This window comes from Talpa europaea, assembly GCF_964194135.1.
Source record: "Talpa europaea genome assembly, chromosome: 1".
In the NCBI taxonomy this organism is placed as follows: Eukaryota; Metazoa; Chordata; class Mammalia; order Eulipotyphla; family Talpidae; genus Talpa; species Talpa europaea.
The window spans coordinates 10102715-10128953 of NC_140073.1; the positions used below are offsets into that span (position 1 = coordinate 10102715).

Sequence of the window (26239 nt, forward strand, 5' to 3'; positions counted from 1 at the left end):
GAAGTCATTTCAGCTTGAAAAATATTTGTCATTAATGTAAAATAAGAATCAAAAGATTAAATATTGCACCTTAATACTATATATTTATTGCTTTTTTATATATAATGTTTGTTTCAAGAATGGTGACATTAATAATGGGGGATATGATGTGATCAGCTCTCTGCAGCACTTTATCTTGTAAACTCACAACATCATCATTTGCTAGCTCTGACTTAGAATAAATTAATTGTCTGCACTCTTCCTTATCTAAAAATTATAGCTAATAGTAGGACCAATGATATAATATTTTCATTTGAAATATCAATAAATGCATTAAAAGGAGAAACATTAAGATCAGTGTCAGTTTCATTCCAATTAAGAAATATACTGGTTTTTGGGCCTCCCTGTAGCCGCAGCGGTTGAGCGCTGGGTTGCCAAGCTGCCCGCAGCCTCTGCAGTGCCAGTTCGATCCCCGGCTGCTCCCAGGCCACCGGAGGATGGTCCCACATGGCGCACAGACCTCTCCTGCCGCCTGCTGCTCCCCTCAGCAGTGTACTTCGGTCCTTCTGCCTGGTCTGCTCCCCACTCTGGCTCTGGTGAATTCTCTCACCCTCCCATGCTTCTGACTGTACCCAGTGCATGTATAAACAAAACAAACAAACAAACAAATAAATAAATAAAACATGCCTCTATTAAAAAAAGAAGAAATATACTGGTTTTATTACATCATGAACAATGATCAATTTATATCCATTACTACATTGGACAATCAAGTTCAATTTTTCAATCATATTCGGTGAACCAGTCATTGTTATTAACTGGGAAACATTTACCTAATATACATAAATCAGGTCATTTTCATAAAAACCTAAACCTTTTTGAAGTTATTTCTTCTAAGTATCAACTTTGACTTCTTAACAGGTAAAAGCAGTGGAGCACAATGCATAGAAAGAATAACACAATCGTGCCTGACTTCATCCTTTTGGGATTTTCAGATGCTGAAGACATGCAGGTGGTGCTCTTTATGCTCTTTCTCCTGATATACCTGGTCACTGTGCTGGGGAATGCAGGGATGATACTGCTCATCCGCCTGGATGCCCAACTTCACACCCCCATGTATTTTTTCCTCAGTCACCTGTCTTTCATTGACTTCAGTTACTCATCCATCATCACACCTAAAACCTTAAAGAACTTACTGACTTCCAACAAAAAGATTTCCTTTGCAGGTTGTTTCATCCAAATGCACATTTTTGTCCTGCTGGTTGCTGCTGAATGTATTCTTCTCTCCTCCATGGCCTATGACCGCTATGTAGCCATCTGCAATCCTCTCCACTACCCAGTTGTCATGTCCCCAAGACGCTGCTGGTCCCTTGTGTTTGGGCCCTATTTGGTAGGTGTCACAGACTGTTTTGTCACTGTGATTGGCATGAGGAAGTTGACCTTCTGTGACTCCAATGAAATCCATCATTTTTTCTGTGACACATCCCCAGTTATAGCACTGTCTTGCACTGAAACCCAGGACACTGAAATCATGATATTCTTTTTTGCTGGCTGCACCATTCTGGGGTCTCTTATCACAATATCAGTGTCCTATGTGTCCATTCTCTCTGCTATCCTGAAAATTAAATCCACTTCAGGAAAGAGAAAAGCCTTCTCCACCTGTGGCTCGCATGTGGTGGCAGTCACCATCTTTTATAGCACCATGATCTTCAGTTACTTAAGACCAAGTAAATCCTACTCCTTGGGGAAGGATCAGGTGGCTTCTGTGTTTTACACTATTGTGACCCCCATGCTGAATCCCCTCATTTATAGTCTTCGCAACAAAGAAGTGAAAAATGCTGTCCTTAGACTCCTACAGAAGAGGGAAGTTTCCAGGCACTTGAAATAGTGATGCTGAATTTTTTTTTAAACAATGTTTTTACTTTTTATCCAAGTCATATCATACATCCATAATACTTTTGCTATTCAGGTAACATTGGTTTACATTGCTGTTTGTATGTTGGAAGAGTAAGATCTGTTCACATAATGCTCCCACCACCAAAGTACCCTAGTCCACTCCCATGGACCACATGCTCCCTGCTCATTTGTGCTTGTCCCTCTCCCTGCTCTTACCCCTCTGAATGTCTCAGTTCAGTAGTCAGGTTTTATATTATACACTCTGAATTTTGCTTGTTACCATTTCTTTGTTACAAAGATAAGTGCCACCACTGGATATTTGTATTACTCCTTCCGACTTAGGTCATTTATCATGATCACTTTCAACTGCATCCATGATGCGAAGCTTTGAAGTTTCTCTTTTCTTTCTTTACTATAGTGCTTTTCCTTAAGGTCTAACTAAAACTATTGACTCCTTTCATTTCCTTGTGTTTCTGTTGACCAACTGTCAATTGTCCAAATATAATCTTGGGCATTTGAATGAATATGTCTTCAGAAATCCATATTTTTGTGTAAGTCACAAAATAGATCTAACCCTTATGATTATATCAATTTAAGGACAGCTGATGAACCAAATATGAAAAGAGCGTTGTCATATTTTAAATTATAAAATACCAATATCCTTGCATTATCCAAAAAATGTATTATGGAAACTCTTTCCACTGTTGACTCAATACAAACAGCTTCAGCAAACATTGAATCCATTATATTCAGAAGAAACATAGCAGAGTGACTATGAGCACTTCTTTAGACCAGAAACTTCACTTTAGATTCTAGATCTGCTTACGTGTTAGCTATATAACCTTCAGTAAGTCACTCAAATTTAGAGTCTCAGTTTCTAAAATTGTACTAGAGAACAAATAATCTCAGGTTTGTAGTGTTTGGTAAAGTTTAAATCTGATGATAAATGCAAAACATTTAAGCCATTTCTAACTAATATTATGCATTATCATAAGGAGATTTACATTTCTATAATATTTTCAATATACAGTGGTTTTTCTTAAGAATAGTTTCTGGTGAATTAATTAATATTGATTGATTGATTGATTGATTGATTGATTAGACGAGCTCACAAACAACTAAAAAAGAAAAATCAATGCTTCACAAATTTGGATTTGTGAGGGCATATCTTGACATTGGAGAAGCATTGAACATATTGGAAAATAGAAGGAAAGAAGATTGCCCTAATAATTACTGACAGCTTAGTGTGTCTGTTCTTTAGTTAGTTACATGTGAATATATATTGCATATATTAGCAAAATTTCTGGTGTTTGTTATGTGTTTTATGCAGCTTTCTAATTCACTTGCAAGTTTAAACTTCAATTCCTTGTCATTGAAACATTGTTAGATGAATGTATTCTTGGTATATGAGGCACCTAGATCCCATGGTGTGGATTTGAAGTATAGTCAGTCCATTGATTAGAACTCTGAATGCAGTAAAATCACTTTGTTTTCTTTACTTTTTTTTCCTTAAAGTTTTATTTTATGTATATAAAAACTGGGATACCAGCCAGAGGTGCAGGAGAGAGAGAGAATCCACCAGAGACAGAGTGGGGGGAAGAACTGGCAAATGGACAAGAAAACACTGCTGAGGGGAGCAGTGGGAGAGACAGGAGAGATCTGCCCTGCCATGTAGGCATCTTCCTGGCAGGCTGGGAATTGAACCCACGCTGAAGAGGCTGCAGACAGCCTCACAGCGCTGAATTCATCCCGCTGCACCACCAGGGAGGCCAAAAATCACTTTGGTTTCCACCTGCTAAACACTTAAACCTTTCTGTGACATGTTAATAGATTCAGTCAACCCTAACTTGTTGAAATTTTGTATATTTACAAACCATTTCCTGTCTACTGGGTTCTAAGTTCTGTTATGCTCTTTACAAGTAAATTATTGAAACAGACTCATGGTTCTCTTGTACTTTAATGGAGAAAGTTGTGGAGCTAATAATTGGTAATAAATTCAGATTATGTGGCAACACATAAACGTGCACCTTAGTTGAATTACATGAAATGTTTTTGACAGTTCCCTATGTATAGTATCACCATATGTATTGAAACTGTGATGAGTCTGACTTACTGAGATATTATATGCATTGATACTGTAATTGACCCTAATGATGGTGATGTGGAACCAATTTGAGATAGAGCAACATCACTTCTCAGTTAAAAAAGAGCCACTTGTTTAGTAAGACATTTATTGGTAAGCAGACAATGTGTAACAAGGTCAGGTTAAAAAATAGTGGTCCTGAGAGTCACTGTGCAAACCAAATTAACAGATGGTCTTGATATCATTTCTCTTAAAAGTGGCCAAAATATAGGTAAGGGAATTAAACCAACATGGAATCCCTGTGCATCTCATGCATGTCACCATCTTAAAGTTTTCTCCAGATTTTGGTGAGATCCAGCTGGCACTCTCATTTGGAATTGTGATGTTCCCTTTCCTGCAGGCAGCTGCCAGACACTCCCTGTGCTGAGTCACTCCTGCTCTGCCTTACCAGGCTCCCAGAACTTGCCAAAAGGCTCAGACCCTTCCACCCTTTGATGCCAATTGAACTGTATGCCTACCTTTTTGTAATGGTGACCCCTTGAATAAATTTGTCATGTGATTGTGTACATTTGACTAGTTGCACTCCAATAGAGTTAGCACTTCAGGGATCTGAACATGATACAATAAATATTTATTCATTTAGGGAAAATGTATGAATAACAACATCTCAGACATTGGTCTAGATTCTACACTAAATTAGAAATAAGTCAAATATAAGTTAAGGAAATTTAAGTGCACCTTATGTATGTGGTGAGATTTGCAGTGGATGCATTTACGAAAGAAAGAATATAAGGAGATGTAAAGAAGTTGAATTGCCATATATTGCCATGACAATATAGTGAAAGACATCTCACAAAGAGAAATATTCAGGGAAGGAATCATACGATTAAGTTTGTGAAGAACATTCTGAATTTAAAAAAATGCAAACAAATTGCAAGAGATACATTGAGGAAAGAGCTAACTCTACCTAGTAGTGCTGAAGTATTATTTATTTTTAAATTCATCTTTAGGGAAATCCCTTTAGATTACTCTGTGTTTTAAAGAGACTTTTCAGTTGGCGTCAATAGGGTCTTCACAAAATAAAAATAATCACCACACTGATATTATATAGAATGATATTAATCTTATGGAAACTGGAATGAAGGACCTCTGCCACTTCAAAATAAGTTTTAAGGACTCATAACCTTACAATGCAAATATGGTCTGTTGGAAGCAAGGCTATATATGCACACAGTAGGGCTGCTTTCTATTCCTTGGTGGTTGGCCTGAACACTGAGAAGTTGTGGGCTCTGCAAGGGTATCACATGTGGGAGGGTCAGAGGAAAACCAAGGCAAAGCTGAGTGGGCACCAGCTCATCAGGGAGACCCATACAGCTGTGCTGAGGCTCAATTGTGGGAAGAGACAAAACAACCAGACCGCCGTAGTTTAACTCTGAATGGTGTTCATCTCATCATTCCTGAATTTAAGTGCAGTTTTGATAAATTTGTGTGCCCACTTCATATATTCCCAGAAATAATGGGTGGATTTATTGCCCATGTCTGGATGAAGAAACAAAATAGGAAAAATGCCTCCTTAGAAACCAGCATGCTGATGACTCAGGAATTTGGACATTATCTGTGGTCCCTGGACAACAAGCTGTGTTTACATTGCTGCCAATGCTCTCTGCAGTCAATCTTGTAAAATCACAATATCATCATTTAGCACTTCTGACTCAGGATAAATTTGTTAAATTTCCTATCTAAACCTCATATAAAAAATGGATAAGCAACACTAATCAAAAAATATTTTTATCTGAAATAAATGTGTTAAAAAAGAAATCATTCATAACAGTGTCAGTTTCTTTCCAATTAATTTATATATCTGGTTTTATTACATCATGAACTGTAATCAACTTTTACCCAGATTGGCGATCAAATTGTATTTTTTTCAATCATATATTCTGTAAACCACTCATTAATATCAACCTGGAAACATTTAACTGTTTTATATATATATGTGTGTATATGCCACAATATTACATATATGCCATAACATACATATATCATATGTGTGTCATATTATATATATATATATACATGTCATAATATTCATAGGTACCTAAACATTTATGATGTTACATCTACTAAGTATCAACTTTAACTTCTCAACAGGTAAAAACAGTGGAGAACAATGCATAGAAGAAATAATACAGATGTGCCTTACTTCATCCTTTTTGGATTTACAGATGCTGAAGTCATGGAGCTCGTGCTCAGTGTGCTCTTTCTCCTGATATACCTGGTCACTGTGCTGGGGAATGCAGGGATGATACTGCTCATGCGCCTTGATGCCCAGCTTCATACCCCCATGTATTTCTTCCTCAGTCACCTGTCTTTCATTGACCTCAGTTACTCATCTGTCATCTCACCTAGAACCTTATATAACTTACTGACCTCAAACAAGAATATTTCATACATGACTTGCTTCACTCAACAGTACATTTTTGTCTTCTTTGTTGCCGCTGAATGTGTTCTTCTCTCCTCCCTGGCCTATGATCGCTATGTAGCCATCTGCAATCCTCTCCACTACCCTGTTGTTATGTCCACAAGACGCTGCTGGTCCCTGGTGTTTCGGCCCTATTTAGTAGGTGTCACAGACTGTTTAGTCTCTCTGTTTAGCATGAATAAATTGACCTTCTGTAACTCCAATGAAATCCCTCATATTTTCTGTGATGCATTCCCTCTTGTAGCTCTGTCTTGCACTGAAACCCAGGACATTGAAATCATGATTTTTTGTTGTTGTTGTTGGGGGCTGCACCATTCTGCACCACTCTGGGGTCTCTAATCACAGTATCATTTTCCTATGTGTCCATTCTCTCTGCCATCCTGAAAATTAAATCCACTTCAGGAAAGAAAAAAGCCTTCTCCACCTGTGGCTCGCATGTGGTGGCAGTCACCATCTTTTATAGCACTATGATCTTCAGTTACTTAAGACCAAGAACATCCTACTCCTTGGGAAGGGATCAGATGGCGTCTGTGTAAAACACGATAGTGTAAAACACTATCGTGACCCCCATGTTGAATCCCCTCATTTTTAGTTTTCGCAACAAAGAAGTGAAAGTGAAAGTGTCCTTAGACTCCTGCAGAAGAGAGAGGTTTCCAGGCACTTGAGATAGTGATGTCCAGGGGGTCGAGGGTCCCGGGGGTTTCTGGCGCCATGGGACATGGGGGCATTCCTAGCTCCAGGGGTGAGTGTGTGTGTGTGTGTGTGTGTGTGTGTGTGTGTGTGTAAGCGTCTCCTCAGGTCACGTCTCAAAACCTGAAATGAGTCCTCCTTTTAATGCAGACTCACACACACACGTGTAACATCCCAAATGCTGGCAGCTCAGTCCAGAAGCGCGACACCACCTTGTTCTCTTCCCCGAATGCGCGAGAATCGCTATGTCAGCGGGTTTTTGCCTCCACGTCATTCTGTCTCCCCATCTTCAGGGCTCTGACGTCATACACTCCCGCTTCCTGCTCCCCCTCTGCGCGGGCCCCCCACGACTCTCCGTGGTGCATCCTACCCCACCCCCAGCCCGGCTGACCCGCCCTCGGCCTCGGCTCCGAGCCCCTGCGCCTCCCACCGCCCCTGCGCCTCCGCCCGCCCAGGTCTCTCCTCGGCCGCACCGCCCCTCCGCGCCACCAGGCGGCGCGCGCCGCTGCTCCGCCCCTGGCTTCCCCCACGAGCCTCTCCTTCCTCGGCCTTGCACCGCCCTCTGCGCGTTCACGTCACGTACTGCTCGCTGACGCGAGAGCGGCGGCGGGAACGGAAGTGGCGAAGACATGGAAGCCAGGAGCACCCGCCCCGGCGGAGCCGGCCCGCAGGCGGAGGAAGGAGAAGCCCCGCGGGGGGAAAGCACAGGCGGGGGGAGCGTGCGCCGCCTGGTGGTGAGGCGGGGAAAAGCGGCCTCGCGGGGAATCAGGAGGAGGCGCTGGGGCGGGCGAGGCCTTGGCGGGCGGGGCCGGGGCGGGCGGCGCCGGGGTGTCCCCCGCGTGTCTGTGATGCACGTGGACACGATCTGCTGTTTTACTGGCTGCGGAAACTCTAGGTTCACAGCATGTTCAGAGACGTGGTCTCTTCGCCTCCGCGTCCGCTTGATTCTCTGAACTTCAGCCGCAGCAGGACGGGCGGGGGCGCCCCCGTGAGCACCCCGGGGCCGACCCGCTTGCCCCCGGGTCTGGAGCGCCCCCCTACACCCCCGCCCCCCGCAGCCCCGCCCCGCCCCGCCCCAACACTGGCTCCTGCCTCCCCGGGCCCGGGCTCGCCTTGGCACCGCTTCTCCGGACGTGGGGTGAAGTCCCTGCCCGCGGGACCCGGCTTCTTCAGGAGCCGCCCCAGAGCGAGGGGGGGCGAGGACGTCTCCCGCCGGCGGTGCCTGCAGAGCGGTGAGTCGGGGGACCCGGGCGGGCGGGCGGGCTGTGGGGAGTCTGCGCGGGCCATTTCGGGTCCTGGAGTAACATGGGGGTCAGGACCTTCCTGAGTGTGACCTGGGGGTGCCCGGCGCCCCTGAATGAGAGCGCGTCCCCGTGTTTGCTCGTGGCTCCTCCCTGCTGCACTGATCACCCCCGGCTGGGTTTTCTGGGCTCCCCGTTCTGTTCCGTTGATCTGTGTGTTTTATTTCTGTGGCCTAGAATATAATTTGGGGAATGCATTGTACACTTTTCTGGGGCTAACGTTCCCCTCCCCACGCCAGGTCTGGCAGCAGGAGGGCAGAGTCGAGTCCCAGTCTCCCGGGGTGCAGGTTCTGACCCAGTGGGTTGCGTGGTGCCTGGGGCTCTGCATTTCTCACGGGGTCTGAGATGCTGCCCGTGCTGGGCCTGGGCCCACGTTTGGGGTCTGAGGCATCACTACCTGTCGTGCAGGTGATGTGGCCATTCAGAGCCTTGAAGGGGGCTTTGACACTGGAAACTGCCTCATGAGGCGACTTTAGACTCCCCTTGACTAGAACCAGGCTGTCCTGAGCCTTGAGTGACCAAGAGCCACACGGCTGCCACACTCTGGCTACAATGTTTGGTTTTCAAAAATGGGTTTGTGTTCACCGATTCAGTGTATTGAAACCTGTGGCCATCTCTGTATCACTAAAGGTCACCCCGAAGATTCCCACAGCAGGGACAGCTGGGCGCTATCACCAATGCAGATGGAAGGTCCTTCATGGGGAATCATCTGAGACACTGAAGGGCCCATTCCTAGGCTCTTGGGGTCTGTTCTCTACTGATACCTGGCCCTACGAGGATCCCTCCTGTTTCAGCATGTGAATAAGCCACAATCACTCATTCCCTTGGGAAGTGGACATTTTGTAGATGCTTTACTGTTTAATATTTATAATCTGTTAAACTGATATTACCTCCTTTGTCATAAATCCTTTTATGCTTGCTTTGGAGAGAAGTTGAACAGGTCAGGGGAGGGGAAAGAAATCCATGTTTATTGAGCACTTGCTGGAGATTACTTGACCCTGTGCAACAAGTTCTTTACTTAAGTTATGCAATCTCACTGATGACACCATAAAGACACTGTTCCTACTCCGTAGTTAAGAATCCTAAGGTCCAAAAGAGACAAGAAACTTGTGTTAAGATCATACAAATAAGGACAAAGGTCAGGGGTTTTTGGACTCCATATTTTTGGCCGAATCAGAGTTTGTCAAATGAGGCTAAGCTGTAAACCCCCTCAAGGCCAGGGGGAGGGGAGGACTGGGCGCGACCCTGTCCATCCTCAGGAGGCTTCCTCCTCCATAAGGAAAGAGCCTCAGGTTAAACTAAAAGTTTAATGTATCACTGTATTACATGCAGATGCTGTCTTTAATGTTGCACGCGATTTCCTTAATAGTTTTAGAAGTAGCTCTAGTCCCAAATGTGGTTGCTACTCATAAGAGACTGCATTTCAAAATAGCCCTTTCTGTAATGATTCCCATACAGCAGGCTAGGTGCTGTACCTACCAGAGGGAATTCCTGGAGATCTAGAACAATCGATAAGACAGGGATGCCTCAGCAGTGCCTGCAGTAGTATTCAGGATAAGACCTCCCCCCTTTAATTGTTATGGATTTGATCTATCTCGTCTATACAAGTGGGAAACATACTAGAAGCAGTGACTGGTGTCCTCATGATGTTGGTATTCATGGTGATTGTTTTGTTATTCATGCTTCCTCTGTTGACAAGTTTCTCAGTGAATTTGTGTCATTTTGTGATTAGATTTAAAAAAGATTATTTGCATAGTTCTAAAGTTTAGATTCTTGCATATCACTCTTAGTAATTCTCTTTCAGTATCGAAGAGCACACATCCATTCTCTGAAATGATCTCAATTATTTTTGTCATTACAATGAACCGAATGTGAAGTTGAGTGTGAAGATGTATGTCCTACTTTAACAAAATGCCCTGGAGAGTGAGGCAGCTCTCTCTCTGCCTCTGACTGTGCAGGTGTTTCTTTGCACAAACCTTTTGGTTTGCAGCTCTTTCTGCCTGCTGGTGTCTGTGCACTGTCCTGTACTTACCTTCAGTTTTAAATTGTCCTTTGGATATAAACAAAATACAAAACAATTCTCTGGAGATAAAAATAGGTCTATATCATCATGATACATGTTCTTAAGCATTTTGTGACAAGCGTTTCTCTATCCAAGCACAGGCTGTGATCATCTGTCTTTATTAGGTTTGCCATAGTGGGCGTAGGGCCAGCTCCAAACAGCAGACTGAGCAAAATGAATTTCTTTGCTTTAATAGGTGTACTTACACTGCACCAAATAAAAGGTAGTACAGGCACACCTTGGAGATATTGTTGGTTCATTTCCAGAATATCACAACAAACCTAATATTGCATAAATCAAGGCATTACTTTTTTGTTGGTTTCCTGGTGTGAATGAACATTGTTTGCTCTATAGTGTAGTCTATTAAGTATGCAATAGTATTTTGTCTAACAAGAAAATACCCTAATTAGATATCACTGAGACATGAGGTGAGCATACATTTTTTGGAAAATGGTGCTGCTGGACTTACCCCAGTCCAGGTTGCCACACACCTTCAATTTGTGAAAAGCAGTATCTGATAAAGCAAAGCAAGCAGGATGGGGTGTGCCTTTATAGACACTTCTGAGAACAATCCTTTGGGTTTTAATAAAGTATCCACATCTGAATAAGTAGACTTTAATTTAATGATGATGTCTGTACATAACTATTTTTTTTTAGCAGTTATGTCAGCACAGGAGGATGTGTATTCTTTTCCATGATAGAAAATACTATGAACACTCAAGACAGTGAACAAGGGTTAGCTAAGTGCCTGCAGTCTGCCAGGGACTGGGCTATACACACAGCCTTTTTAAAATTTATTGTGGTCTTTTAAAAATGTCAAAAACTTATAGGTATCATTGGTTGAATCTCAGTTGTAAGTAGAAAATAGGGAGTTTAGTTTTTATTATGCTATTGAACATCTACAGAGGAAATACATATGACTTGACTTCTGGCCAAATCCTTCCCCAGGCTGTAAATCCATGTGTGTGCAGTGAGGTAGCCAGTACTCCCTGCCACCACACTCTGATCCTTTTGCTCCCCAAACTGGACATTACTGTTGACATTTGGAGTCATGGTACCATTGCTGTGCTTTATTGCTTTGAATAATTGGTGTTTTTTTAGATTATTTTTTTAGAAGATTTATTTATGCACACAAGATCTGGGGTACAGGCCAGAGAAGCAGGGGGTGGAAGGACTCACGAGAGACAGAGTGGGGAACAGAACAGGCATACTGATGAAATACACTGCTGAGGGGAGCAGCAGGTGCGACAGGAGAGGTCTGCCATGCCTTGTGAGACCCTCACCAGCCGGCTGGAATAGAACCGGTGCTGCAGAGGCTGCAGACAGCTTCACAGTGAGGCGCTCAACTGCCTGTGCCACCAGGGGAGGCCCAGCAATGGCATTTTTAAAGTAATTAGGAAAAAGACACCTAGGGTTTTCTAACCCCTCTTCAATCTCCAAACCCATCTAAATCTTTCTTGGTTTCTTTTTTTTTAGCAAAGTCTTAAACTTTACTTTTAGCCCGTAATGTTAGTCGAATCATTATTTTTAGTAAAAATTCAGTTTTGAAAGCAAAACATTGTACATTATTTAAAAATTGTTCTATTTCTAAATGTATTGTACTCTAAATTGCTTCACCAATTCTATTATCATTATTGGGATGTACCAATCTTTAAATAATGTTAAATTTCCACTTAATGTTTAAAATTGTACTTTTTTCTCTTCTTTAGTCTTGAATAATAACTTGCTTTCATATAATCAATCTCAATCTTTCCTTCTTCAGAAATCTGCAGAACCTGTCCCTTTCACTTGTGATATTTCCAAGAAAGTGTGACTTTATGTATTGCTTTACAATTGAACAGGGTTTTCTGAACTCTGGAAATTCAGAAGAATTTTTTTTTAAACTCTACCAAATTTATCTCTCTATATCTCTAACTCTGTTGATCAATCAACCTATGATCGATCAATCTATCCACCCCTCCACTATCTATCATCAATCAATCAATCATCTATCCAGTGTTTTCACTGTGCTTTTTTTAAATATTTATTTATGCATACAAGAGCTGGGGTGCAGGTCAGAGGTGCGGGGGAGTGAGAGGATTCACCAGAGACAGAGTGGGGAACAGAACAGAACAGAACAGAACAGGCAGGCTGACTGAAATGCACTGCTGAGGCGAGACAGGAGAGGTCTGCTGCGCCATGTGGGTTTCTTCTTGGCCAGCCGGGGGATTGAACTCATGCTGCAGAGGCTGAGGATTGCTTTACAATGCGGTGCTTAACCCCTTACGCCACCAGGGAGACTTTCACTTTGCTTTTTGTTTTTCTTCTCTTGTACAGGCACAACAACAGTTTTCACATTGATTTTCCATTTGTTATGTTCCCTAATTACAATTTCGTTTTATGTCTTTAGTTAATTTGTATTTTTGTCCTCGAAACAGTAGGAGATTTTTATCAAACAGATTCTCAATGTCTGATTCATCTCGATGTTTTAATTCTGTTGTTTTCTCCTCCTGATCATGTTTGTCAGTTGTACAATAGCATTCACATCTTCATTCTGTTCATAAATAATCTTTGCATCACTTTCTATGACTTTATCACTCCTGTTTCAAAAGAGTAGTTTGGGAGAATTTCTGAGAGAGTGGGTTGTTTTAGCCTGCAATTTCATTTTGTTTCTCTTGAAAATCATCCATCACACTTCATTCATCTCTATACTGCCTAACATTTCCTGTTTTCCTCTTTTTTTTTTTTTGCTATTGTACTTGTAAGATAACTGTGTAAAATTCATCTTGTTGGGCCTCCCTGGTGGCCCAGCAGGTTAAGCACTGTGCTGTGGGGCTGTCCGCAGCCTCTGCAGTGTGGGTTCGATCCCCGCAGGCCGGCCAGGGTCCCATATGGTGCGGCAGACCTCTCCTGTCATGCCTGCTGCTCCCCTCAGCAGTGTGTTTCTGTCGTTTGCCTGTTCTGCTCCCTGCTTTGCCTCTGGTGAATCCTCTCACCCTCTTGCACCTCGGCCTGTACCCCAGCTCCTGTATAAAAAAAAAAATTCATCTTGTTGCTGTGTTTTTCTTTCCCTTTGCTCATTTGTGAAGAAATGCAGTTCTCTGTGTACTTAATCTTTAATCAAAAATATTGTGATTAGAATTGCATGTATTCTTCTTCCTGCTTAAATGTGTGATTTTTAATTGTTGTTATAGAAATTGCAAATGGGTGATCTCAGGGTTGATATTATTCATATTGTATTTCATTCTTGGAATGTCTTATGTTTGTGGGAGAATAAATGGGGTAAAAAGAAAGTCAACACCCAGGGAAACTCTTCTGGAATGATCATTTCTGTGCTTGTCTAATAAGATTTGCATACGGTTCCCATAAGATCAAAGCGTGCTCTGTCCAGTTGTGGGCCCTCTGAAAATGACTTTCTCTTCTTTAGAACTTTTTTCATGGCCTGTGTCCTTGACCAGGGCTGCTTTCTGTTCTCTTATAGCTTGTATTTTTCAGATAAAGTGGATATCAACAGAGTTTTATGTGTTCTATTTATTTCTTAAAATCAAACAAAAAGCAGTGAGAAGTAAATGTTAAGACAAGGTGGAAGCTAATGACCAGTCCTGACTGACTAATTCACTCATTTATTCTACTTTCAAGAAGATATACAACTTTTAGACATTATGAAAATGTTTTCATTCTTTTGTTTTAAAGATATAATTTCTCTTTAATGTAAGTGCAGTACAATAGGAATCAACTATATTAAATGTCAGAATAAAAGTTATTTTCTCAAAGCGGACATGCAATTCAAGGTCAGGGAATTGTTCTCACCTTTCATGACATCTGGGTTTACAAAGGATGAAATGTGGAGATCCAGGCACACATCATCCCTTTTTCATTTGAAATCATTTCAATAGTCCAGCACCTCTCTCTTATATGTATTACTATAGAGAGAAAACTTAGAAACATTTTTCAGAAAGAAGGTTATTTTTCATGAGTTGGAAGTATGTAACCATAATCCATTTTGACAATAAAATGAAATTATCCTTTCTCACAAAGTTAAGGTGGTGAGCAGCTATATTGCTTATTATTTTTTGTTTCTGGAGACAGGAAATGCATAACCTATACAAGTATAGAGTATCAAAGGTTGCCGGGCTTTATATATAACTGGAATATATATACACACACACACACACACACGCATATACATGTATACGTTTTGAACATGGAGTGGGGAAGTGTGAACAAACAAGCAAACTCATCTTCCACAGAGAAGCATGTTCTGAAGAGTAATAAAGTAGAGACTGAGTTGTCTCTCCCAGGGTATGTGCCGTGAGAATGATCAGAAAGTCCACAGGGATGGAGGTTCCTGCCTGGTCCCCCTGAGCCCGCACTGGCCGCGCCCGGGTGGCCTCCGGGGTCCACGCGCCGCCTCTGGAACGGGCCGCAGCTGCTCCGAGTCCTTCGTCGCTTTTGCAAATACATTCGTGTCCGCGGGACACAAAACAAAAAAGGCATAAAAACGAGACACAAAACGGCGCGTTTCCCTGTGACTGTGGGGGGCCTTGATTTCCCTTTCAGTATGTCTGTACTCTCCAGACTTTCACACATGGGTGAAAAAGTTTTTCCATCATAAAACGATTTTTAAAGACATGTTCCGACTTTGGCCTTGGCCCCCTCCTTCCTGCTGTCTCCCCATCTGTGGCTCAGAAGCAGTTCTCGCCAGAGCCGGGGCGGGGGCCCTGGAAAGTCAGGGTCCGCCTTGGAGCGCCCCGGCCGGGGCTCCGCCGGGTGGACGCTGAGGCTCGCCGCCTCGGGGGCAGCCCGGCGAGGGGGACCTGCGTCCAGTGGGCCGGAGCCTGGTCCCGAGATCTGCTCGGCGACTTCTTTGCTGGGAAAATGCAAATCGTTCTCATCTTTCAGACGCTGCTCGCCGTCCTGGGCGGGAGGCGGCGCCGGTGCTCCGTGTCCAGCCCCTGCGGCCTCAGGAACATCCTGTGGGAAGGAAACTGCTGGTGAGTCGGGGGAGCCCGCCCCCCAAACTGGGACGTGCACGGAGAAACGGGGAGGAATTTTTAATAGTGGGTGGCGTCAGGTGTCCCGTCCCCACACACATCTCTCCAGGGAGACACGAGCAGGTTTCGGGGGTCCTCGGACCACAGTGGGCACCGCCCTTGGGCCAGGGGAGGCTCTGGGGGGACAGCAGCCGGGAGAGGTTGAGGCACCGGCCCCGGCAGGGGAGATGGACCCGCAGACCCCTGTGAGCTCCCCCACCTCGGGCAGCCCTGGGCAGGGGGAGATTCAGCTCCTGCTTTGGGGGGGGGGTAGGGGTCAGTGTTCTTGACCCAGCTTTTTGTCGAGGGCCTGTCCTGCACTGAATCTTGGGCCACAGCGGCATGGGGTGGGGGGCGTATTCTGCTCCCTTGCAGGTAGAGGGGTGCATGGAGGTGCAGCCTGCTGGGATCTCCTCTTACATGTTCCCGTGGACCCTCCCCTGGCGAGCTGGAGACTCCCGTGCAGAAGCCTCCATCTTGGGCAGGTGTTTGCCCTGGGGGATGTTCCCACAGTGGGTCTGGGCATCACTCTGCAGCGTGGGAAGGACTGAAAGAGGCAGGGGTAGGGGGGACAGAGACCCCTGTGGCTCAGGCACGTTGTTCCGGCAGGTCCTTTCAGGACATTCACGGGAGGCTGCGGAGACCCCCACTGCAAGTCCCCAGAACTCAGGAGCCTGAGGGCAAGTCAGGCATATCCTCTCTCCCCCCCCCCAAGACCCTGGAGGGGGGACTTGCAGAGAGGACTCGCAGGCACTGCCCAAAGCCAGGGGAGGTCACTGTGGGGGTCATGGGACTGTGACCCCGTCCTGTCCTCTTCACCTTCCTCTCTGGCCGCTGCAGCTCATGCGACCTTGGCGGGATTCCCGAGGCTGGATCTGGGAGCCTCAGAGCTAGTGGGCTCCTATGTCCCTGTCGCCTCTTGTCAGGACGTGGGTCTGGGCTCCTCCTCGGAACTGGCAGAGCACCTCTCCCCCGGGCTCCACGCACTTACCCCGCAGACATCAGGCCACCAGACACATGAGGCCGCTGCACCTGTCGACAATAGAATTTGGGCCACAGCTGTTGTCACTGTCCGGTACTGAGCCGCGCTGAGGATGAAGGCAGTGTGAACTGAACTTAGATCAAGCTCTGGTAATACTGTAAACACCCTCACATACTCGTTTTTTCAAATTCTTTCTTCTCTATGCTATTTTGTTTTCTATTTTGCAGTCAATTTCTTAGGTTCTTCCCATCACTGGCTATTAATGCTATCGAGCCCCTCTGCTGTATTTGTTATTTTTTTTTAATTTTCTTCATCATTGTTTATTTTTGGAGAATATTTGACTTCCCCCTCCCCCCACCACAGCACCCGTGAACCATCAATGTCAGCGTAGTCCCTTGTGACCTTCCCTCCCCTGTTTTGACCCCCTCCCTCTCCAATGCCGTGTGCCTCAGACCTTTGGGTGCCTCCCAGTTTTGTGTTTTTTCCTGATCTTTTATTCAGTTTCCCTACATTCCACCTGTAAATGAAACCATCTGATTATGTCTTTCCTTCTGATGTATCTCACTGAGCACCTTCCCTTCCTGCTCCATCTATGATGCTATGAGAGGCATGAGTTTATCTTTTTGATGGCTGAGTAGTATTCCATGGTGTATAGAGTCCACATTTTGATCCGTTCATCTGTTTGGGGGCATTTGAGGAGTTTCCATTACTCGGCTCTTGTTCATGGTGCCGCAGTGAACATCCAGGCGCAGGTTTCCTTCAGATCAGTGTGTCGGTGTCCTAGGAGTGGGGTCGCTGGGTCCTGTGGCAGGTGCATCAGATATTAGTTAACAGACAGAATAAGCTGCATCCCACACTGCTGCTAAGATGCGAAGCACTTTGGCCACTTGTCCTTGGGAACCTGGAGTCTCCGGGCACAGCTGGGGTGCATGGCTGCTTGGCCTTGGCCACCCCCAGGGCGGTGCCTGGAGGCTGAGCGCCCCCATCATTTATTGATAATCTATCGGAGTTCTACTTTCTGTTCCAGAAAGGAGTGTGTTTTATGTTCTAAATGCTGAACAAGGGCCTCTCTGGTGGCGCAGCGGTTGAGTGCTGGGTTGCGAAGCTGCCCGCAGCCTCTGCAACGCCGGTTCGATCCCCGGCTGCCCCCCCCCCCCCCCCCCGGCCTCATGGCACGCAGACCTCTTCTGCCGCCCGCTGCTCCCCTCAACAGTGTACTTTGGTCCTTCTGCCTGCTCTGCTCCCCGCTCTGGCTCTGGTGAATTCTCTCACCCTCCCGCGCTTCTGACTGTACCCAGTGCTTGTATAAATAAATAAATAAATAAATAAATGTTTAAAAAATAAATAAATGCTGAACAAGACGCCTGGGAACGGTAGCCGCAGGGACTGGTCACTGAGGGGACTGGTCACTGCGGGTCACTGAGTGTTTCTAGTCAGGAGAGCCATGGCCGCCAGCAGCTCACACACGCATTCATGCCCATGTGCTTGGCTCATGCATTGTCCTGTGGGACCCCATGCGAGTGCCGTCACCCAATCTGGTGAGGGACACCCCTTCAATTAGACCAGGGGTGGCTGACCATGTTTGGAGACATCTGTGGGTGTCAGGACTGGACGGAGAGTGAGGAGCTGCAGCCATCCAGGGGGAGAGCCCAGGGACGGGGGAGACCCCAGCCATGCCCAGAACAACTCCCCGCAGACAGCAGAGCTGGGGTGCAGGCCTGGGGTGGAACAAGACGCGGTAAAGGAGGGCAGCTGCTGCCTCCCCCCAGTCCCCCAGCGTCTGCGGGTTACCAGCGCAGCCAGTGGGCAGGGAGCCCCCAGAGAAGCTGCCAGGAGGAGCGCCTGGAGGGCCGCGGGGAGCAGCAGGACAGGCGAGGCCCCCAGCGGCTGGCCCAGAAGGTCTGAGCACCCCCCAGCCCGGCTCCCCACCCCAAGGGGCGCAGAGGGAGGCGCCTGTCCCACCCAGGCTGCGGGGCTCGGGCTGCCAGAGACGCACCGCAGCAGCAGCGGGGGGGGGGGGGGGGGGGGGGAGGGACACGGGCGCCCCGGCCTCCCCCACCAGCACTGCCCTGGGTCGCAGCGCAGGGTCGCCGCAGCCAGAGCAGCCTCTGGCGGGGGAGCCGCGGAGAGGCGGGGGCCGGGTCAGGGTCCCCACCTTGGGGCTCAGGGCGGGCAGGGGGCTCCGGCGGGGGCGCTGGTGTCCCCCACCTGCCTCCGGGGCCGCGGGACAGGTCAGCGTGTCCAGGAGGCTGGGACGGCGGCCGCGGGGCCCTTCCCTTGGGGGTGCTCGGATCTCGCTCCCTCTCCTTCAGCCAGTCCCGCCCCCCCTTGCCAGGCCCTGCCCGCTGGGGCCTCAGAAGGGCAGCTCCGGCCTCTGCGGCCTGGGGGGGCCCCTGTCGGGGGATTCACCGCAGGGTAGGGGTGGCTCTGGGTGCCTCGTTGGAAAGCAATTGTGGGTTTTTTTTTTTTTTTTTGGCTTAAATTGAAGGTTTTTAAATTTTTTTTTATTTTATATATTTTTACATCATTTTCATCTTTGCACAATGTATGCATCTTGGTTATAGTCCCTGTAAAATTCCCACCCCCTTGTTTGGATCCTATCCCTTCTCTCCCCCCACCCCAGGGTGTCTCTGGCTTATAGTTGCCTGTTGATTTTGCTTTTTACTTTATTATAATTAGTCTTTTTCCTGGTCCCTTATTTGGGTTTTCTAGATTCCTGCTATGAGTGAGACCATCCGGTGTTTTTCTTTTTCTTTCTGGCTTATTCGCTGAGCATGATCCCTTTTGGGTTGCTTCCAGGTTTTCCCTATTGTAAATACTCCTGCATTAACCATAGGGGTGCAGGTGTCCTTTGAATTAATGTTTTTGTGTCTTTTGGGTAGATTCCTAGGAGTGGAATTGCTGGATCATATGGAAGCTCTATGTTTAGTAGTTTAAGAAACCTCCACACAGCTCTCCATAGTGGTTGCCCCAGTGTGCACTCCCACCAGCAGTGCAGGAGAGTTCCTTTTTCTCCACATCCTCGCCAGCATTAGTAGTAGTTGTTGCTAGTTTTTAATATGTGCCATTTAATATGGTGTCAGATGGTATCTCATTGTAGTTTTGATTTGCATTTCCCTGATTGCAACATTTTTCCCTGATTGCAACATTTCCCTGATGCTGAACATTTTTTCTTATGCCTGTTGGCCATTTGTATTTCCTCTTTGGAAAAGTTTGTTTTTAGTTCTTCTGCCCATTTTTTGACGGGGTGATTTACTCCGTTATTTTGTTGAGTCTCGTCAGCTCTTTGTAGATTTTTGTGATCAGTCCCTTATCATTACTGTTGTGTGCGAAAATTTTCTCCCCATCAGTGTGTTGTGTCTTTGTTTGGGTTCATGTCTCTTTCACTGTTCAGAGGTCTTTACCTGATGTCATCCCGCTGTGTATCCTTTCCTTCACTATCACTGCTTTGGGTGATGTGTCTTTAAAGATGTCACTGAGGTGCATGTCATGTAGTGTTTCTCCTCTATTCCCTTCTATATATTTTATGGTTTCAGGTCATGTCCAGTTCTTTAATCCATTTTGAGTTGGTTTTTGTGCGTGGTGTGAGGTAGCAGGCAGCCCTGAGGGGAGTGGCCTCTGCTGAGGGGGTCAGTGAGGAGAAGGCCTGGCAGGTTGAGGGCATGGGCAGGCAGGAGGCTTTTGCCCTGCGGAGGGAGAGAGTTGGTGACAGGAAGTGTTCCAAGGCAGGGGAGGAGCACCCCGGACCCCACAAACCTGCCTACTTTGAATGGGTTCTGCCAACCGCTGCATCAACACAAATAAGACTTTCGAGGGAAGGAACTTTAAAACAATTAGTGAAGAATACAGAAAAGACAAAGAACATAGTTTCTAAATCAAGCACCCAAAGTCACCCGTCCCCTCGTGGGTAAAAGTCCATTCTAGCAGAATTGGCCCAGAGCAAGGCCCCAAAGCCTGTCACAAGTCTAAAGCACCTTCCAGTGGGGACCCACAGAAAAGCATCAGAAACAACCAGACAAGTCTGGGAGGAAAGAGCAAAATCAAGACAAAAACCGCCGTTGTCCCATCCCCACGGGGCTCTTACCCCCGTCTGTGACACCCAGTCCACGATCAAAAGGCAGGTGCAGTTTCTCCACATGTCTCTCTGCTCCATGTGCCTCCTCCAGGTCTCCTTCTGGGTCCATCCTGCGTCCTTCCTTCCTCAGTCTCCTCTGCAGCTTCTTCTCCCTGCTCTGCTCCACCCTCCTTTTGGGTGGGGCAGGAAACCTGGAACCTCCCCCTTTCCTGGGGACCACCCTGTTACAATAGCACCTGCATAGTCATGGGTGGGCAGGGGGACAGCTGCCCCTCGCCAGGGCAGAGACTGCACGGGTACAGTCCTTTTCTCTTTGGGAGGCGTCAGTCCTCTGTGGAGTGGCCTGTCTGTTGCTGAGGTTGGATAACTTGGCAAAAGTAGAAAGAGGCCCCGGGTTCCAGGAGGGACCCAATCTCCCTATCTTTACCCTCAGGCCTGTGCTCCACTCCCTAGAGCATCTCATCCTGCTTGGGCCTTAGGCCTTGTGACAAAGCTCTGTGCCCGAGGGCCTTGATTTCTACACTGGGTTAATGGTCGTGTTACTGCCCTCTACCCCCACCTCCTTGTGTGAGTCAGGTTCTGGTCTCAGGGCACTCCCTTTCCAGGTTTTTCACTCTTGCCCTCCATCAATTCTTCCAAGGTAGGAAACTCAATTGGAGACATGTTTGTAATTGCAGTTTGGCAGGGGTGTGTTCTTTTTTTCTTTTGACTCATTCATTCATCACTGCTGATAACAGGGGAGTACCCCCGTCTCTGCAGCTTGGCCTGACTCCAAGGCCTAACCACCAACCACAGAACAGACTCAGGGATGTCAAAGTCTGGGCCACAGTGTATTGTACTGCACCATGATGTGCAAAGAGAAATGTTATATGTGGAGCCGAGAGCCTTCATTTTTCTCATAATGTATTTTGATAACAGCTGCTTTTTAAAGAATATTTGTTTATTTATGCATACAAGAGCTGGGGCACAGGCCAGAGATGCCGGGGTGGGGGCAGTGAGAGGACTCACCAGAGACAGAGTGGGGAACAGAACAGGCAGACTGAAGTACACTGCTGAGGGGAGCAGTGGGTGAGTCAGGAGAGATCTGCTGTGCCATGTGGAATGCTTCCTGACGGGCCAGGTGATCGAACTCTTGCAGAAGTCTGCGGATTGCTTCACAGTGTGGTGCTTAACCTCCTGCACCACCAGGGAGGCCAGATAACAGCTGTTTTTTAATGTTTGCAATAGGATCCATTTCAGGATCTGCAGGTAAATGACTTTTTAGTCATGCTTTATTTTATTTTACTTTTTTTTTTACAGATTGATTTACTTATGAATACAAGAGCTGGGGTGCGGGCCAGAGGTGTGGGGGTGGGGGTGAGAGGAGTCACCAGAGACAGAGCGGAGAACGGAACAGGTGGACTGCCTGAAATCCACTGCTGAGGGGAGCAGCGGGGAGACAGGAGAGGTCTGTGGCGCCCTGTGGGTCACCTTCCTGGCTGGGGATGGAACTGGGGCTCCCGAGGCTGCGGATGGCTTCACAGTGCGGTGCTTAACCCCTGCCCACCAGGGTGGTCCCTTGTCATGCTTTTATGTCAGCTTCAGGTAAGGGCATTTTTCAGAATGATTTAAAAAAAAAATAATCTTTCCCAGAAACGGCAACCTTGTTTGCCATTTTAATGACTAGCGGACACTGTAGGGTCACAGTGTATTGGGCGAGGAGGAGACATGTGTCTGCATCTCAGTATTTATTTGCGAACCCTCCCGCCAGCGCTGCGGCCGGGTGGGCGTGGCTTCCGGGAGCCCCTGCGCGGCCGGCCACGCCCAGCGCACCTGGCTGCACCTGCGCTGCTACCGCGCATGCTCGCTCGCCCAGGCCCGGCCCCTGGCCCTGCTGGCCCCCGACTCGGGGTGAGGTTCTGCTGGGGTGAGCCTGGTCCTTCAGGAGCCCCGCGGGGGCGCCGCTGCCCTTGACCTGGGGAGCGGGTGGCGGGGAGCGGACAGGTGAGGCCGAGGGAGGGAAGGCGCGAGGGCTTGGGGCGGCCCCAGCGCGCGGGCTGGGTGTGGAGAAATGGGGCTTTGGGGCTCATTTTGGGGCCGGCAGGACGCAGGGGTCCGGGTCCCTCCTGCGCGTGGCCCCGCTGCTCCCTGAGGCGTTTGCTCCCGACTGCGGCCCGCAAGGGCGCCCCAGCGGGTCCTGGGCCTCCCTCCCCCCGCGGGCCTGTGCGTTTCCATCCCGCGGTCTACAGTGCAGTTTGGGGACCGGGTTCACGTTCCTGGGGTCCATCCCCCTCCCGCCCCTGGTCCAGCAGGTAGGAGGCCGAGCCGTGTCCAGTCTCCCCGGCGCAGGGTCTGACCAGTGCGTCGCGTGGGCCTGGGGCTCTGCTTTCCTCACGGGGTCTGGGATGCTGCCCCTGCTGGGCCTGGGCCCATGTCTGAGGGCTGAGGTGTCACTTCCCTGCCGCGCAGCCGATGTGGTCATTCCGAGCCTGGAAGGGGCTTTCACACCTGGAAACTGCCTCCGGAGGCGCCTTTATATATATATATATTTATTTTTTAAAGATTTATTTATGCATGCAAGAACCGCAGGCCAGTGGTATGAGCGGGGAACAGAACAGGCAGATTGACTGAAGTACACTGCTGAGGGGAGCCGCTGGCCAGTCAGGAGGGGTCTGCTGTGCCATGTGGGTAGCTCCCTGGCCGCCTGGGGATCAAACACAAGCTGCAGATGCTGCAGATCGCTTCATAGGTTGCTTCTTAACCCCTTGCACCACCAGGGAGGCCCATGGGCTGACTTTAGACTCTCCCTTGAGTAGAATCCAGGCTTTCCTGAGCCTTGAGTGACCAGGAGCCCCAGGGCCTGCCACACTCCTGCTGCAAGTCTTTGGTTTTCTAAAATGGGTTATTATTAAGAGAGTCAGTGTATTTAAAGCAGTGGCCCTCTCTGTGTCACTAAAGGAGCCACCTCTGAAACACCACAGGTGCAGCCGGGCGCTGTCACCAACGAGGGTGCAAAGTTCTTCATGGGGGATCATCTGAGACCAGAAGGGCCCTTTCCTGAGCTCTTGAGATCTTTTTTCTAGGACACCTGGTGCCAAGAGGATTCCTCCTATTTCAGGGGCTGCGTCAGCCACAGTGACTCATTCCCCTGGGAACTGGGCATTTTGTAGATAATCCATGTTGCCTCTTATCCGTTCTAATGTCTTAAAGTGATGTTACCTCCTTCCTCGCAAATCCCTGTTAATGAGGAGAAGTTGGGCTTCTCAGGGAAGGAGAAAGGAATTCCGTTTACTGAGCACCTGCTGGAGGTGACCTGAGGCCCTGCAGTGATGACTGAGTGAGTGATCTCCATTAATGACACTATAGAGATGTTACTCCTACTCCGTGGTGGAGAACCCTGATGTTGGCGGCTCCTTGACATGGCTCTGGTTATGCTCACAGGTGTTTTTCCTTCCTCATTGCTTCATTGGAGTCTTAGCACCCAAATAATTGACGATGCTTCTGGCCTCGTAGGGTTGGCAAGCCTGCCTGGAAGTCAGCCCATGGCTGCACTTCCACAAAAGTGGGACGCTCTGTGTTTCTGCCACCATCTTTCTTGAGATCACAGGGTTGTATCTTTCTCAGTCTAGAAAAATGGTCATGAATTGTGTACATTATTTGGTAAGGTTTTAGAGAAGTCAGCACATACGCATCATTGTGCAAACCTGAATCTATTACAACAGTATTTAGCAAGGTGTTCGTATTTCTGAAATGCCACAATAGCTATATGAAAATTATCAATATTTACATACAAAAATTGATAGAATTTGTGATTACTGAATAGTCTAAGTTGTCAAACTCATCCAGATACTTCTTTTACGTCTGAGAGAAATGTGTGCTGTTACGGAGCATCAGATAAAATCCAGCGGTACTTTAATCCCATTTCAATCTATCCTCACAGAAAATATTGACTATTTTTTTCCTGCAGACATTCAACTGTCAACTATCCTGCTATTTGTCTAGATTTGCATTATAGTTTTCTTTCCTACCTGTTCCTTTTCATCTAAAACACGTGTTCCATGAAACAACTTTCACTGTCTGAATAACGAAGGCAGGAAGTGAGGTCTCATCACACCTGTCAGAGAATGTTCATGGGCACAGCAAATAATATGGGATAAATTTAAGGGAATGTAGTTCTTTTAAGAAGTGGTAAAATCACTACTTATCTACAGGCATTGTTAATGTCATGGTTATCATTCCAGTAACGATTCCATTTCATACCAATCTATATGACCAACTGCTCCCTTCCGCAGTAAATTGGATAACACAATGCAATAGCCACAAAATATGTGCACTCGAATGAAAACAGATGAAGTTACAGAGCCCCTAGGGAGATACATAGACTGAAATCTCTGGAATTAAAGATTTGTAAGCAATAACAGAGAGTATATTCATCATAAAGATTAGTGAAGACACACAAGATTGTGGTGATAATTAAATCCAAATACAACAGTTCAACAGAATAAAACATTTTTTTCTTATAAAATGATTCTTTCTAAGAAACAATTCTGATGGAACCAGTTTTATCTTGCGAGGTCTTGCAAGAATACTAGCAACCTCTGGCTCACAGATCAAGTATCCTTGAAAATGTCATAGCATATCACATCCATTCTTTGGGTGTGGACTAAGAGTTCATTGAGAAGGAACATGAGTTTCTTAACATGTCCAGAGGTGACATCTGTCACATCTGTTCACTTTCCATTGGGAAGAACTAGTCACATGATCACTCAGAACTGCACAGGAAGGGCCTCCCTGGTGGCGCAGCGGTTGAGCGCTGGGTTGCGAAGCTGCCCGTGGCCTCTGCAGTGCCAGTTTGATCCCCGGCTGCTCCCCAGCCACCGGAGGAGGGTCCCACATGGCGCGCAGACCTCTCCTGCCGCCCGCTGCTCCCCTCAGCAGTGTACTTCGGTCCTTCTGCCTGCTCTGCTCCCTGCTCTGGCTCTGGTGAATTCTCTCACCCTCCCATGCTTCTGACTGTACCCAGTGCATGCATAAGCAAAACAAACAAATAAATAAATAAAACATGCCTCTATTAAAAAAAAATCAACTTAAAAAAAAAATAACTGCACAGGAACTGGGAAAGCTACTTTTGCCTCATTAATTTCAGGCTATCACTATATTATGGAGTTGAAAAACAATTTCTAGGTAGCTTTTTGTCTTTGATATAGAGAAATGTTGCTATTCAGTTGTTCTGAACGTAAGAGGGTTTTTTGTTGCTGTTTTTGTGGTATTTTTGGTCTGCTTATACTTTGCCTGCTCAGTTTTCTGGCCAACTAGGTACATATAAAGCCCCAAATACAAAGTAACTCATATTGGGAACAATAGTATGAAATAAATCCACTAAAATGAGGTCATTCTATAGAGCTCATCTCACTAAACAGGGGAAAGAATTCAATTCAATATTCTATATCCATGTGGAATGCATGAATTTCTGTGAATAAGGCAAATGGATTTTAGACTTTGAGATTAATGTAACATTCACAGTGATGATACCCTAAAACCTCATTTTTATTTACATTATAAAGACCCATTATATTTTTGCATATAATGAATAATATTCTATATTCTGAATCTTATAGGAACTTCCAGGGAAATGAAATAATGCCCCAAGCAAACATGCAGGAAATGTATTAGCTTCATAGAGTAAATGCCACATCTG

The 26239-nt window shown here is 46.7% G+C and overlaps 2 protein-coding genes across 2 annotated transcripts; both read left to right on the top strand.

Moving 5' to 3' along the window:
* Positions 1–919: 919 nt before the first annotated feature.
* On the top strand, positions 920–1950 carry LOC311170655 (olfactory receptor 8H1-like; the record flags this gene model as incomplete). The annotated part of the gene is made up of 1 exon (XM_084233031.1): positions 920–1950. One exon carries the CDS (start codon positions 920–922, stop codon positions 1865–1867), a length of 948 nt encoding a protein of 315 aa, XP_084089157.1. The 3' UTR covers positions 1868–1950.
* A 4178-nt stretch (positions 1951–6128) lies between these two features.
* LOC311168440 (olfactory receptor 8H1-like) lies at positions 6129–6976 on the top strand (the record flags this gene model as incomplete). Its single annotated transcript, XM_084229913.1, has 2 exons — positions 6129–6633; positions 6786–6976. 2 exons carry the CDS (start codon positions 6129–6131, stop codon positions 6974–6976), a joined length of 696 nt encoding a protein of 231 aa, XP_084086039.1.
* Between the last annotated feature and the right edge of the window lie 19263 nt (positions 6977–26239).